General features: G+C 43.2%; 1 protein-coding gene across 7 annotated transcripts in view; it reads left to right on the top strand.

The window, feature by feature from the left end:
* The window catches only part of LOC140185265 (engulfment and cell motility protein 2), a 228,658-nt gene that overhangs the window by 93,736 nt on the left and 117,970 nt on the right, over positions 1 to 16,952 (top strand). For all 7 annotated transcript variants that reach the window (XM_072238668.1, XM_072238665.1, XM_072238660.1 and 4 more), the window contains one exon: positions 8,345 to 8,501. In XM_072238668.1, the coding sequence (XP_072094769.1) occupies positions 8,424 to 8,501 (78 nt within the window). In that variant the 5' untranslated portion in view covers positions 8,345 to 8,423. The remainder of the gene's footprint in view (positions 1 to 8,344; positions 8,502 to 16,952) is intronic.

Raw genomic sequence — 16,952 nt, 5'->3', positions numbered from 1 at the left:
GTGAATGCAAGCAGAGTTTGGAATAAGTTAGGTAATCTTGTAATACAGTTAGAGATTGGCAGGTATGATGTTGTGGGCATCACTGAGTTGTGGCTGATAGAAGATCATAGTTGGGAGCTTAACATGCAGGGATGTACCTTGTATCGAAAGGACAGACAGGTAGGCAAAGGGGGTAGGGTGCATCTGTTGGTAAAAAAATGAAATTAAATCCTCAGAAAGAGGTGATATAGGATTGGGAGGTGTGGAAACCTTGTGGGTAGAGTTAAGAAACTGCAAGGGTAAAAAGACCTTGATGGGAGTTGTATATAGGCCTCTGAACAGTAGCCAGGATGTGGGTTGCAAATTACAATGGGAGGTAGAAACTGCATGTCAAGAGGGCAATGTTGAGATAATCATGGGGATTTCAAGTATGCAGGTAGATTGGGAAAATCAGGTTGGTGCTGGATCCCAAGAGAGGGAATTTGTAGGACGTCGACAACTATGTTCCCTCTAAGCTGTGCGTGTGTGCGCGCGCACACACGTTTTCAGTCAGCGCACAAAGGAAATTAATGTGCGCACAAAAAGTTAGTTACCTAAAGTAATGTAGTAATTAATAACTATACTTACAGAAAATAATCTTTTAGCTAAACGTTTCTGTTAACTAGTGACTTAAATATGTATGTTATTTTGTTGTTATTCTGTGCAGTTTTATATCAAATATTTTGTAAACTTACATAACCTGTGCCATGTGTGCATTCAGTACGCACATACTTTTGTCACGGGGAAAAAAATTTGCACAACGTAAGATTTTTGCGAACATTGACTACTAAAAATTAGAGGGAACATTGGTCGACAAGATAGCTTTTTTGAGCTGTTTGTGATTGAGCCCCCAAGAGGAACAGCATTTCTGTTTTGGCTATTATGTAATCACCTAGATTTGATTAGGGAAATTAGGTGAAGGAACCCTTAGGAGGTAGTGATCATAATATGATAGAATTCACCCTGCAGTTTGAGAGGGGGAAGCTGAAGTCAGATGTATCAGTATTACAGTGGAGTAAAGGGAATTAAGACATGAGAGAGGAGCTGGTCAAAATTGATTGGAACGGGGCACTTGCGGGGATAAAAACAGAACAGATTGCCTGGTGTTTCTGAGGGCAATTCAGAAGGCGCAGGAAAGATGAATCGCAAAGATGAAGTAATATTCTAAAAGGAAGATGAGGCAATCTTGACTGACGAGGGAAGTCAAAGACAGCATTAAAGGAAAAGAGAAGGCATGTAATGTAGCAAAAATTAGTGAGAGTTAGAGGATTAGGAAGGCTTTAAAAACCAACAGAAGGCAACTAAAAAGAATGCCATTAAGAGGGGGAAAAAATGAAGTATGAAGCTAGGCTAGTGAATAATATAAAAGATAAAAATGTTTTTTCAGACGTATAAAGAGTAAAAGAGAGGCGAGAGTAGATATTGGACCACTGGAAAATGATGCTGGAGAAGTAGTACAGGTTTCCCCGCCATCCGAAGGTAGAGCGTTCCTATGAAATGGTTCGTAAGCCGAAATGTCGTAAAGTGAAGAAGCAATTACCGTTTATTTATACGGGAAAATTTTGTGAGCATTCACAGACCCAAAAATAACCTACCAAATCATACCAATTAACACATAAAACCTAAAATAACAGTAACATATAGTAAAAGCAGGAATGATATGATAAATACACAGCCTATATAAAGTAGAAATACTTCTCTACAACGATTGCCTGCACAGATCTCCGTAGCGAAAATCTCACGCAAGTGCTGTTGGCATAAACGTGTTGTCCAGTAACCTTTAAACTATGAAGCTGCCAAATCTACCAAATAACACGTAAAAATACACAGCCTATATAAAGTAGAAATAATGTATGTACAGTGTAGTATCACTTACCAGAATTGGGAAGACATCGAGCACACTGATGATGGTGTGTTAGACTGAGTCGTCGCAGGCTGGGTGGTGCAGTGGCCCCCACCCTCTGGGCCACCGACTGATACATTGCCGCGAAGCACGCAGGGGTAGCCGGGAGGTGCTGCCCAGCACGTAAATGTCGGCGCAGATCGGAGGCGATTGCCGATTGTATCGGCACTGATCTGGGCCGACAATTATGTGCTTGGCGGCACCTAATTAATTAGCATGTTTACTTCGGCTTTTTTCTTAAAGATGTGCTGTGTGCGTCCCGGCTACCGTTGCATTTTCCACAAATCGGTATCTGTCCGTGGCCTGGGGGTTGGGGTGGTGGGACACTGGGGTGTCATCTCATCGTCGATCAGGGCAGGCAGCTCATCTTCTCCTATGACTGCCTGCCTTGATGTCGAAAGTCGAAGTTCGTTGTCTGCTGTAGCTGATGTGGAAGGCTTGCTTGACTGCTGAGCCTCGTGCATTTTTCTATCATACAGTTCTTTAATAAGGACTCAAACCATCCTGCAAGTATCTCCTAAATTGACATACCCCTTCAAAATTAAAGTCGAATTTTATCATTACTCATTCAGTTTCGATTGTTATCCTTTTTTCTTCCAATTGCATCAGCTCTTCATCTGTCAGTTCTTGGTGATGGGATGCCAAAACCTCTTCAACATCATGTTCGTCAGCTTCCACAAGCCAAACTCACGTTGTCCTTACTTCGTTCACCACGATCAAAACGCTTAATTATGTCTAGTTTTACTGTAAGTGTAACACCCTTTTTAGACTTTTCCGATACCATAGAACTCATCTTGCAAATGGCTGCTCACAGGCTCGTGTTAAAGCAAAGCAGTTCCCAATCCGGGGGAGAGCGGCTGCTCGGGGCGTGCTCTGCCTTTTATCGCGTGCTGATTTTTTCATGTGCTGATTTTTTATTGCCCGCTGAATTTTTTTTCGTAACAGTGAAAACACTTTTTGAAAGTGAAAACAGGGTACTAATGTAGGTCTTTCATGACAGTGAGGTTTCGTAAAGCAAACGTTCGAAAAGCGGGGGACACCTGTAATAGGAGATGAAGAAATGACAGACGAACTGAATAAGTATTTTGCGGCAGTCTTCACTATGGATGACACTCTCAGTATTCTGGAAGTTTGTGTGTGTCAGTGAGCAAAAGTGTGCGAGGCTGAAATTACTAGGCAGAAGGTTCTTGGGAAACTGAAAGGTCTGAGGGTAGATAAATCACCTGGACCAGATGGTGTACACCCCAAGGTTCTGAAAGAGGAAGCTGAAGAGATGATGGAGGCATTAGTAATGATTTTTTAAGAATCACTAGATTCCAGAATGGTTCTGGAGGACTGTAAAATTGTCAGGTTTGAAGCTGGTTGACAAGTACTGGGACGATGATGGTGTTGAATGCTGACATGTAACAATAAACAGAAGTATGTCTTTTGGTTGTCTAGGTACCCCATAGTTGGAGAGCCACTGAGGCTGCGTCCACTGTAGAACTGTTGTGGAAATTGCAGAGGAAGAACATAACAGGTCCTTGCTCAAGCAGCAGTTAATTCTAGCTCTCAAAGCAGTTCATTATGGTAGATAACCATTGAGGTGGCTCACCCTGCTCTTCATGACACTGGAGTGATTGCTGCCCTTTTGAAGCATTGAAGTAGGTGTCATCCATGTGGATTTTCAGTTGTCTGACAAATTTGCATGAAAGGCTGGTGAGAAAAATTACAGCTGATGGAGCTCAAAGGTTGGTGGTTGAAAGGATAAGAAATTGAATGAAAGACAAAGCAGAAAGTAATGGTAAATCAAGAAAAGATCTGCCATATTTGGCAGATGGCAGTTCATTTGGAAAAGCTTGAAAGTGTATATTTCTCTCAGAGAACAAGAAAAGTCAACGAGGTCTAAATGATACTGTTCTGAAGGATATATGGGGACATGACATGCATCTGCATACATTTACTAAAAATATTGAGGGTGTATTTGTTAAAGTAAATGGGATTCTGAGCTTTCTAAATAAAGGCATAGTGGGAACTTAAGAAAAAGGTTTTCACACAGAGTGGCTCTGAGTTTACTGGTTGAAACCTGGTCAATCATGACTTTCAAGAGGAATTGGATTGGAGTTATTTGGTCTACAGGTTGGAGGAATGAAAGTGGCTGGATCTGTCTCCAAAACCAGCTCAGATTCAGTGAGCCGAACTACTGTATGTGGTAACAGAGCTATAATTCTGGTTAGAAATCGTAAATACTGTCCAAGGTTTGGACAAGGTGGCCCTTGTGAAATGGTGTTAAGCACCATTCCGAAAAAAGGTTCAAGCAGAATTGCCTTAACTGGAAGCAGATCGCTTTCTTGTACATTGAACTAGCTTTAAAAAACATGTTTTCTTTCAAAGGAGGAAAAAAACTAGAAAATTGCTTTTTTGCGAGTGTTACATAAGCTCTCCACCAGGATTTTATCTTTCATGGTAGCTCTGAAGACATAAATGAACTGACATTGTAAAGGAGTTCTCGAATTTACTTTAAATTAAATTGCAGGAGTAATACAACAAGAATACTTCTAGCTCCAGTGAATTTTATATTGAAGTTGTGTACAGGGAACATAAAAGATGACTTCTAGTTATATTAGTGCTTATAAAAACTCAGGGAACTCATGAAGAAATGTGTTCCATGATACGTGGGCTATGAAGTCTCTCAGGATGATTGAAGGAAGATGAGCATTATGAACGCTATTTAGACTTCCAGGTGTGCATTCTCAATTTGACCCCATGTTGCACGTCATACCCACAGGTACTGTAATTACTGCTTCCATTTCTGAGATTCCTTCCCTTACTCCTCCATAGCCCTAACACATTGATATCTGCAGGATTTCCATTTACTTATGGTCATGTCCCTTGAAAAGTTTAGATCCCAAAGAGAGAGTTGAAAGCTCTGTGTGTAATATCACACCAAGCTATAAAAGAACTGAGTGAAAGATAGGTGAAGGTGCTGCATGGATGACACCAAATTTGAGTCTTAAAAAGACTTGGTGATAGAAGTAGGAGGAAGAACATAATAGAGACACGAATACCGTTGTTTTGGGGGGGGAGAAAAGCTAATTCTTAAATATATTTTATTTATTTGGAGATGCCCTTCAAGCCATACAGATAAGTAACCCCCAATTTAACCCTTGCCTAATCAGACAGATGGGGCTCATTGGCATGGTTGGCAGCTCATTCAGAAGAAGGAAAACTCTGATCTCAAACCTGTGCTGCCCTGCAGCTGTAGCCACTCGTGGGGAATGCTTTGGGATTAAACCCCAAGAGGAAAAATCTGTAGCTGGAATCCCTCAGGCAATCCAATGTTGAGTTCAACGCTGACTGGCAACTGCTGTGACGCCGCTTGTGTCAAACTGTATTGGTCTCTGCTGTTTTTTTTTGTATTCATCAGCTGCGAGGAGAGGGGGAGCCTGTTGCATGGGCAACAGCTTGTTCTCCATATCATACTGCCCTGGCTTACGTATCAAATGTACCAGCTAGGATGCAACATCCATGGTCGACCCAGACCAAAAGAGGGCCTCATCATCTCTGGACAGTTTACAGTGACCAGTTAACCTACTATCTAGTATGTCTTTGGAGTGTGGAAGGAAACCGGCAGACCTGGAGAAGACCCAGGCATTCCATGGGGAGGACGTACAGACTCCTTACAGACTGAGGTCGGAATTCGACTCCAAACTCCGACGTTCCGAGCTGTAATAGCGTCGCACTAACCTCGAAGCTACCGTGGCTCCCCTTAATTAAAACAGAAAGTGCTGGAAACACACAGCACGTCAGGCAGCACCTTCAGAGAGGAAAACAGAGTTAATATTTTGGGTTAAGTACCCTTTAACATCTGAGTGTTTCCAGCTCTCTTTGTTTTTATTTCAGATTTCCAGCATCTGCAGCTTTTCTTTTAACAACTGTTAAATGTCTAGTACCCTAATTATTTTATTTTCCCATTATCCATAATGAGTATTATAAACTAGACAGTGTCTGTGTGGCCTGATGTGTAGCTGTCGGTACATTGATCATGTTCACTTCAGTCCTGCCACTGTGATCTACACTTTCATTTTCTACATTCCCAGTCTCCCCATCTGCAAGAACTCCTTGCGCCAATAAGTCTCTGAAAATAAAGCACAAAGCTAGAAGTTGTTAAGGGAAGCATTTGGAATGGCAAAGTGGGTCAGCAACTCCCTGCTACAGGAGATTCGTTCTTCTAACTGTGCTCATGGCTGGGCTGAGTGGTTGTAAGAGTGAACTGTAAGATAGTCACTCAAGGTTTGCAGAAAATCTGGTGTTTGCTTTGTCAGTCTTTGCTCTGAACCCTTTTAGGGAATACAACATGGCTAGAATTTTATAAATAATCCCTTCCTCTTGGAATCGCATTACTTCATCCACTGTTTTCATTTAGTGCTTTGGGTCCTTCAACCCTTGCATTAATCAGCTTTTCTGAAAAATGCTTATGACTGGCTATTTATAGACATGATGTGGTGGGGGGGAGTGAACTTTGAGGCAAAAATATGAGGTGAAAGCTGCGAAGTACTTTGTAAATGTATTTGTGGCATGTTTAAGATTCCACCCCCTTGAAAAACAACTAACATTTTGAATTGATTTCCAGGACTTTTTTTTTACCAATTTAGTCAACATCTCTTAAAAATGATGTTTGAATACAAAAGGAAATAGAGCAGATGTTATTTTTTTTGCTCCCCAGTGTGCGAGAATTTAAAGAAGATTCTGTAAAAGTGTTTGAGGTGAGGTGAAAGCAGTTCATAATTTGGTTATTTTTAATCCTTTTAATCAGACTCTTCCTAATTCTGCAAGTTCCTGCATTTGTTTGAATTGAATTGTTTTATCTGGAGAATAGGACGGTTGAGCTAAGATGCAGTGAAGACTCTGATAGGCACACATGCACTGCTGTTGGTGCTCTCCAAGTAGCTGTAGTAAGGCGTTGAGAGTTGTTGAGGGAAGGATGAGATTTCCCAGTGGGCCAGCTGAAGTGCTACCTCAGCTCGGCAAATGCTTGTTTTCAGCATCTTGTGTATGTGATGACTAGTGTGCTTTTGTTATCAGAAATAACTGTTAGCGCATGAAGAGGCAGGGCGCCATTTAATTGTGAGGTAGTACAGAGGGAGCTGCAGACAGGCTCTTCATTCCGAGCAGATGGGTACAAGAAGTTCTCTGGGTACTATTGGAACTGAAGCAGGGGAATACTGTCTTGGCCAAAGCTTGTTCTGTAACTGTCACCAGTGAAGTAGATGTTCTGATCTTTATCACATTCTGTTTGTGCCTCCTGTTAACCTACAGTCATAACTACACTGAAGAAGTGCATAGCCAGGATGTTGGTATGTTCTGAGATCATATCAGACGTTATAGAAATGTAAGTTCTTGCGTAATGTTTGTACTGAAGATTGTTAATGGGATATAATTATCGTTAGCACTTTTTGCTCTATCTTCAGATCTTCACTGTTGAGTTGAATTAAATATTACAAGGAAGTCATGTGGTATCTAATGACCAAAATTTTCCAGCTTGACCCCATTATCCATCGTGCTTTGCTGAAAGCTGCCACGCTCAAACTTGAGGTTTAGTTTGGGTTCCAGTCTCAGTGATACAGGGGATGGTCACTGTGGGTTCGGGTATCTCTTGAATAGCACGTGAAATAAACACCAGCCAGACCACCTAATTGCAGCATAAATTTGGAGTGACGGTGCCTTTCAGTGCAAGCGGGCGGTGTGCTTGTGTTTCCATTGCCACAATCACCCAAAAAAAACGTTAAGTGCTAATTTCTGTAAGTGCAATTTGCCAACCCTACTGATAAAACAGGTGACTGCCTGATTATTGTGATATGACTAGACTTTGCACCTGAACTTCTGCATGAGAAACTATGACTATTCCCACCTTCCCTCCCCCAACTTTCATTTCTATTGCCATGCAGTTCCACAGCCCTGCAGAACCTAGAGTCCTGTGAACAAATTGATGACAATTTTACTTTCAAATCAAAGCTCAAGATACATTTACTGTGGTAAAATTGCAGGGTTGTGAATGAAAAGGAGTGTGAGACCAATGGGATGACAATTTTTAAAGTATGACACAGGCTTGATGGGCTGAATGGCCTTCCAGGCTATAAATGCAAAACTGAAGCTGAGGGTGTTGGTGGATAATTCCTCTGTGAGTGTATTACAACGGGGCCACTTCTACGTATTTGGTGGCCATGGATAGTGGCCAGGAGTAAATCTGCCTGCTGATTCTCAGGTGCGGGACCTCGTGTTAATTGTAACACCTCTGTGGTGTTTACTGATCTCCACAAACGTAGATGCAACTGTGATCTTCTGATTTGCATGATTAATTTTGTATGGTGTGAATGTTTGAAATACTGGTTAAAAATGTACTTGCCTGCAGTATATTTTTAATTCCAAATTATTTTTGCACAGATCTGACCTCCCAATGTATCACGGCACTGGTTGGTTTCTTTGAGCTGCAGCGGCGAAGGAACACAGCTGACTGTTCCCAATGCCACCTCCGTCTGACATTGTGAAGGTGGCGATCGAATGGCCAGGAGCTAATGCCCAGCTGATCGAAATAGACCAGGTAAGTGTCTGTGGTGCTGACCCAGAGATCCAGTCATCAAAACCTGTTTCATGGGGAGAAGAGGCTACACTCCCATCTGTCTCCATGGAGACTGACTGTCCTGCTGAGTGTTGCCAGCATTTTGTGTTTTCATTTCAGATTCCCAGCAACTGTTGCGTTATTTTTTTTGGCCCTTTTGTCAAATAAAACATTCCCAGCATGGAAGAGATGGGATTAACCAAGGCAGTTAGAGCGAGGGGAGGGAGGGGGGTGAAGTGTTGGAAGGAGGGAGGGAAATGGAATGTTAGATGGAGTGTGGAAGTTGTTAGTGAAATATGGGTGTTTTGTGATATTAAGGTGGGAAGTTTGTGAATAGGCTGGAGACACATTCAGCGTTCCTTACTGGTTCTCTGTACTTGCGTGTAATGAGTAGAAGGTGCAAAGTGAGACTTTGCCACTGCCAGTTGTGACTCTACCTGGGTATTGTAAAGTTAAAATGTTTCCTCTGGTTGCATCTAGCTTCACGGTCATTGTATCACTCAGTATGTTTAGTGGCTACTGTTAAAGGACTTGACTTTCTTGTGTGTCAAGCAGGAGCTCAATTGCCTTTAACAATGTGCTGTCTCTTTGCATTTGACCTAACAAGGTGCAAACACCTCACATTTGACCGGGTTAAACTCTATCTGCCATTCCTCCACCCACATCTGCAAATGATCTGTATCCTATTGTATCCTTTGCTATTCATCTACGCTGTCCATGACACCACCAATCTCCCTGTTACCTGCAAAGTTATGTTCTTCTGCTCAATTTCACAGCCCCTGTGCAAGTCTTTACACAAGAACAAGACTAGGCCAGAATGTGAAACCACTGAGATGAAATGTTCTACTTTCCTGCAACTTTACCTTCCTGGTACATCACAGAACTTGGATGGCTGCTGTGAGCAGCCCTGACTTCAGACACAGGAATACCATCCACACAACCCTTTGCCTTGCTACCACTGTTTTTCTCCCCCCTATTTTAAAGTGCTCTTTAAAATCTTTCCTTAAGACTAAACTTCTGACTACCTGTTGAAATATTGCCTCCCTGGTGCTAGTTTTTTTCTGATGAAGTTCCAGTTCGTTTAGTTGTCATTCAACCATACACATGAATACAGCCAATGAAGCAATGTTCCTCCACGGCCAAGGCACAAAGCACAGAACCAGCAGTAACACATGGCACATAGAATTGCAAAAGCAGAAAAAGCCGACAGTTAGAAAGAAATACATAAAAAGAAATAATCTAACCCAAGCCCCTGAGTGCCATGACCTATAGATTGAATGTGCATGGATTTTGTCTTGGAGCCACGTTTCTGCAAGAACAAACCACAGCAGTTCCTCATCTCGCACAAGCATAACCAGAGACAAGCACAATCCAAGTTGTCTTCCACCGAGCGAGCACTGGAAGGCAGCACCAATGGACGGGGCCAGCCCCCAGCAAAGCCCGGCATCCAGTGGCATGCAGCCAGCTCCTTCCCTTGAGGCCACAGCAGGTGACGCTGAGGCATGAGGGCCTCGTCTGTACAACTACCGAGGCCACGCTGCTCCCCCACCATCGGTCTCACCAATGAACTGGTGAATCAGACTCATGGGGTTTTGTGATTGCATCAAGAACTGTCTGTTGGACCATGCACCACCTTTGACAGCACCTTCTTCCCGAGATGGCTGATGCAGGCTGCAACATGGTGCGCAAGAAGTCCAGCTCCACTGCTATCCAGCAACTCGCTGATGGGGTAGACCAGTAGTCTTAATATCCAGCAGTATCTTGCAATCATAAAAAAGGCAAAGGATGAACAATTACATCTTTGGACCCAGTGAGATGACTGTGACTGTAACACTACAACTGGACCTGCTGAGCCTTGGGACGTCTGGTGTATTTTGCAAATTCCATATGGGTGTAAGCTGCTATCTCTTAGCACTTTGTTTAATTCTACCCAGCTTGCTATCATACTGAAGACAGCTTGAGGCCAGTGAAGATGCTGGTTCACATTGCCTGCTGATGACCAGCTAGGAATTGGGATTGTTTATATTCCTCTTTTATTCTGAGGTATTTGGCTCTTATCCCTCACCCATCGCTGAGGAAGTCGCCAAAGGGAAAAGGAAAACTTCAGGTTTGTTTCCAAGTCACTGGGTTGGGTACCAGCAAGGTGATGCACTAGTCTAGTAACGGGCCAAATCCGCCAGAGTTTGTGCTGCTGGTTACTATCCAGTGTCTTTGGTGTCAAGTAAGGATCAAGCCTGGTTCCATTACTGCTTCAATTCTTAAGGATTGTGAACAGTTTAGACAAAGTGGCCCATTCTGCTGCTCAGCTATTTAATTAGTTAATGGTTGCTTGCCTACTACACCTTCACTATCCATATCCCTCAACTCCCTTAGTGCTAAAAATATATTGGTCTCGGACATAAACAGCATTCCCATGGATGCTTTGCTTTTGCACTTTTAAACATACGAGGGGTGATTGATAAGTTTGTAGCCTAAGGTAGAAGGAGTCAATTTTAGAAAACCTAGCACATTTATTTTTCAACATAGTCCCCTCCTACATTTACACACTTAGTCCAGCGGTTGTGGAGCATACGGATCTTGGACCTCCAGAAAGTGCCCACGGCAGGGGTGATTGATAAGTTCGTGGCCTAGGGTAGAAGGAGATGAGTTACTAACTTCAAACTTCCAGCATTTTCACTCAGAGTTGAACTGCACGTGCATGTAATGAGAGTGGTATAACTCATCTCCTTGTACCTTAGGCCACGAGCCTATCAATCGCCCCTGTTATGGACCACCTGGAGGTCCAAGACGCTCCCGTTACATGCACGTGCAGTTCAATTCTTTGAGTGATAATGCAGAAAGTTGAAGTTAATAACTCATCTCCTTCTACCCTAGGCCACGAACTTATCAATCACCCCTGCCGTGGGCACTTTCTGGAGGTCCAAGATCCGTATGCTCCACAACCGCTGGACTAAGTGTGTAAATGTAGGAGGGGACTATGTTGAAAAATAAATGTGCTAGGTTTTCTAAAATTGACTCCTTCTACCTTAGGCCACAAACTTATCAATCACCCCTCGTAGAACAATACAGCACAGAGATAGTCCCTTCAACCAACAATGTTATGCTGAACCAATTAATAATCAAATGGCCAACTAAACTAATCCATTATCCTGCACAATGTAGCTGCCTCTACCACCAACCTTGGCAGCACGCTCCAGGCACCCACCACTCTCTGTATTTAAAAAAAAAACTTGCCCCTCACATCTCCTTTAAAACTACGCCCCTTACCTTAAATACATGCCTCTGGTATTAGATATTTCAACCCTAGGGAAAAAGATACTGTCTGCTTTCTTGTAAACCTGTTAACAGACCTCCTTCAGCCTTCACCGCTCAAGAGAAATCAACCCAAGTTTGTTCAACCTCTTGTGATAGCACATGCCCTCTGATCCAGGCAGCATCCTGGTGAACTTCTACCCCCTCCCCTACATCCTTCCTGTAATGGGGCAGTCAGAACTGTATGCAACTCCAGATGCAGCCTAACTAGAGTTTTATAATGCTGTAACATAACATCCTGACTTTTAAATTTAATGCTTTGGCTTAAAATGGCAAGCATGCAATTTGCCACCTTAACCACCCTACCAACTTGTGTAGACACTTTCAGGGAGCTGTGAACTTGGACCCCAAGATCCCTCTGCTCATCAACACTGTTTATGATCTTGCCTTTAACAGTGTGCTGTCTCTTTGCATTTGACCTAACAAGGTGCAACACTTCGTATTTGGCTGGGTTAAACTCTGTCTGCTGTTGCTCTGCCCATATCTGCAAATGACCTGTATCCTATTGTATTCTTTGCTATTCATTGATGCTGTCCACGACACCACCAATCTCCCTGTTACCTGCAAAGTTATGTTCTTCAGGACTGTATACCGGGATAGCTTGCAGTCCGCTATGTGGTAAGATACCTGAGCTTGGCTGTCGATGAAGTTGATTATCCCATAATGTTTCCATGTTGTAGTTTTTGCAAAAAGGCCGAGTCCTATTCCAAGTGATTTCCCCCCATCTCTGTATTAACATGTGACAGTAATGCATGGTCACTCTGAGATGACAGTTCCGGTCATGGATGAGGATTCCAGATGCACTGTACTCAAGGATTAATGCTACTTATTCATATTCGCCTGCACTGTACTTTCTCTGTGGTTGTTACCCCTTATTTAGTGTGGTTTTTGTTTTACTTTGTTCCAGCAGTGTGAGTAACAGGAGTTTAGTAAATGGTATTCAGATACAGCTACTGTTGGGTAGAATATAACATACATTATGCCCACCTATATATGCTTTCAGGATTATCAACCTTACCAATTTAAATCTCCGAAAGCAGTGTGGTGAAACAGTCCTATAATGGTGCTATATGGATAGGGAATGTCTCAACCCAGTAATAAAGTTAGGCTGGTGCTGGACCAAGAGGAGAATTTCTTGGAGCTGCTGCTCTCGTGGGCTTGCGACATTTGCCTGCTATTATAGAGCATGTGAGTTTGGAAGATGCTGCAGGGGAATCATGCTGAGGCTGTTGATGTGCTCTTTGTAGCCACAGTGTGTGCTGGCAGTGAAGGATTGGGTAATGATCAAGTATTTTGCTTGATCTTGGATGGAGTCAACTTGAGTGTCAATCAAGACACTCAAACAATTGAAGAATATTCCATTATATTCCGGAATTTTGTCTTGTAAATGATGACATCCTCTGACCAGATCTTGCAGTCACATCATTGAAGAGCTGTTTCAGTTTATTTTCTGCTCCATGGCCCATGGAAGATTGGTGGGCAGTGACCTCTGCAACTGTTCTTTTTTAAATTTTTTTTTGGTGTGTGCCTGCGTGCGTGCGAATCTGTGCGTCTGTGTGTGCGTGCGTCTGTGCTGATGTCTTTTTCATGGCTTTTTACAAGGCGCGGAGCGAGGGAGAGACTGTGTGGCACGCCACTCCTCATACAGACATTTTCGCAGTATTTTTCCCTTTATTTTACGAGGTCGAGTTGCAACCTCGACACCCAACCTGGCACAGATGGAAAGCGGACCCGACTGGTTTCGAACCCAGGAACCTCCGCTCCTGGGTCCGGCACCAGTGTCATTGTGCCACCAGCTAGCCCCCTACTGCTGTTCTTATTATGAGGAGGAGCTGGATTCTATGTCCAACTGGAGTTAGTCAACGCCTGCCTGGCATTTGATGGATGAATGTTACTTATCAGCCATTTCCAAATGTTGTGTGATTGTTGTATCATTACCTGAAAAGCTAGGAGGGGCTGCACTCTCCTTGATTAACCCCTGCCTGCTTAAGCATTGAAGATTTCTGATATCTATGCTTACTCAAATGTCAAGGGCATTTTATAAGTGGAAATGTATGTGAGGTGGCACAATAGAAAACCTTTGGTGTAAGAAAAATGTTAGAAGGTGGGGCAGCATCTGTGGAGAGAGTTCACATTTCAGTTCAATGGCCTTTTATCAGCACCAGGAAAGGTTAGGCGACAAATGTATATCAAGTTGCAAAGAGGGAGAAGGGTGTGGAGAACAAAGGGAATGACTGTGACAGAAGGGAGACGAAGAGGGATTTGTGGCATAGTGGTGGTGCCTGCTCAGAGTGGGTGAATGTCTGGGAGAGGTGAAAATAGAGGGGGATGAATGAGTGATGAATGGACAGAAACAGAAAGAACTGTAGGATATATGTAAATGTCATAAACCTGGAATAAAACAAAGTCTGCTGGAAATACACAGCACATCAGTGTTGTGGGGCGGGAGGGAATGACTTAATGTTGCATGTTGCTAACTGTTAACCAGAACTACTGCTTCATCAGAGACCGGAGCGTATGCTGTTCTTCAAATGTGCATTTGACTTCATCAGATCAGCACAAGAGGCCCAAAGGCAGAGTAAGTTAGAAATTTAAAGTGAAACTTAGAATTTCACCATCACCGTTATGAACTGAAGGTTTCACAAACTAGTTACCAGTTTGTGTTTGGTCTTTCCAGTGTTGGGGATTATTATTTGGAGGGTGAACTCAGCTCAAGCTCAACGTGATGGAGCTTGAGATGTTGCTGCCGACTCAGACTGACTGGGGTCTTCGCAAGAAGAAGACCAAGATTAAGTTACAGAGAGGGGGTGTTGAGTTCCAGTGAGAACAACTTACCCATCGGCCTCATGTTAAATGCCAGGCTGAAGTCCATGAACAATATCCTAGCGAATGAAACATCGTTTTCTACGTGGGACAGGATGGAGTGGATGGCCGAGTCTATCTGCCATCAGTGGATGGGTTTGAGCAGTAGGTGAGCTGGAAAGGGTCCAATGTAGCTGGAAGGTGGGACTTTAGTCGATCCATTACCAGCCACTCAAAGCACTTCATGATTGTTGAGGTCAGTGCCACTGGGTGGTAATCGTTTAGGCTAGTTTCCGTCGCTCTTTTGGGCACCTGAATGGTGGTGGCTGCCTTGAAGCCTGCGGGGACAGTAACCTGTTGCAAAGAGAAATTTAAAATGTCCGTTAAAATCTCTCTTAGCTGGGCCGTACAATCTGTCACCACCCGACCAAGTAAGTTATCCAGCCCTAAGGCTTTGTGTGAGTTTACCCCAACTATGAATGTCCTTTCCTTTGCTGCATCCAGACAGGGTGTCTGTTCCTCAAGGGGAGAGGGGGCTTTCCTCAATGTCACATCATTCATTGGATCAAGTCACACGTAGAAGGCTTTCAGCCCATCAGGAAGGGAGATGTCACTGTTGTTGACGCGCAGTGTAAACTTATAATCTGTTATAGAGTTATAGAATACTACAGCACAGAAACAGGCCCTTCAGCCCATCTAGTCCATGCTGACTTATTAAACTGCCTTGTCCCATCTACCTGCACCCAGACCAAAGTCCTCCATGCACCTTCCTTCATTGTACGTATCCAAATTAGATGTTGAAATTAAACCATCATGGTCGTTGGCAGCTTGTTCCACACTTTCATCATCCGCTGAGTGAAGAAATTGTGCCCCATGTGCCCCTTAAACATTTTGCCTTTCACCCTCATCTTGGGGGGAAGAAAACCTGCTTTCATTTACCCTACCCATACTCCTCATAATTTTGTACACCTCTATTAAATCTTATACGCTCCAGGGAATAAATTCCTAAAGCCTATTCAACTTGAGTTATAACTCAGTCGTAGCAACATCCTTGTAAATTTTCTCTGCACACTTTCAATCTTACTGACATTTTTCCTGATTGTAACCTTCCTTTCGTGGGTGACCAAAACTGCACACAATTCTCCAAATTTGGCCTCACCAATGTCTTGTACAAGTTCAAAATAACATCCCGACTCCTGTTCTCAATACTTTGGTTTATAAAGGCCAATGTGCCAAAAGCTTTCCTTTTACAACCCTGTCTACCTGTGATGCCACTTTCAAGGAAACATGGATCTATATGCCCAGATCCCTTTATTCTACTGCACTCCTCAATACCCTACTGCTCATGATGTAAGTCTTACCCTGGTTTGCCCTCCCAAAGTGCAACACCTTACACTTGTCTGTATTAAATTCCATTTTCCCTTTTCCAGCCCATTTTTCCACCTGGTCCCTCTGCAAGTTTTGATGCTCTTCTTTACTGTTCACTACAACCCCAATCCTGGTGTCATCCTTAAAGTTGCTGATCCAGTTCCTGCACCTATTTTCTATGTTTCTATGTTTCTATCATCCAGATCATTTATATAGATGACAAACAACAACGGACCCAGCACCGATCCCTTCGGCACACCGCTAGTCACAGGCCTCCAGTCAGCGAGGCAATCATCTACTACCACTCTCTGACTTCTCCTGCAAAGTCAAAGTCTAATCCTATTTACTACCTCATCTTGAATGCCAAGTGACTGAACCTTCTTGACCAACCTCCCATGCGGGACCTTGTCAAAGGCCTTGCTAAAGTCTATGTAGACAACATCCACTGCCTTGACTTCATCATCTTCGCTGACTTCCTCAAAAGCCTCTAAGATTGGTTAGGCATGAACTACCACGCACAAAGCCATGTTGACTATCCCTAATTAGTCCCTGTCTATCCAAATACACGTATATCCGGCCCCTTAGAATACATTCCAATAACTTGCCCACTACTGATCTCAGGCTCACTGGCCTGTAATTTCCTGGCTTATTCTTAAGAGCATTTTGGAAACAATGGAACAACATTAGCTGTCCTCCAATCCTCTGGCACCTCACCTGTGGCTAAGGACATTTTAAATATCTGTAATCGGCCCCTGAACTTCGAACTGCCCACCCACTGTGTTCAAGGGAACACCTTGTCAGGCCCTGGGGATTTATCCACCCTAATTTGCCTCAAGATAGCAAGTATGTCCTACTTATGTAGTCCATATGCAGTACATGGCATCACTTCTATAGACTCTGTCTGTCTCCCAAGTAACTACAGATACAAAATTGCTTTTAAGATGTCCCACA

This window comes from Mobula birostris, chromosome 2 (genome assembly GCF_030028105.1).
Source record: "Mobula birostris isolate sMobBir1 chromosome 2, sMobBir1.hap1, whole genome shotgun sequence".
NCBI lineage: Eukaryota > Metazoa > Chordata > Chondrichthyes > Myliobatiformes > Myliobatidae > Mobula > Mobula birostris.
Note: the sequence above shows the minus strand (reverse complement) of the source record. Positions and strands in the feature narration are given on the sequence as shown.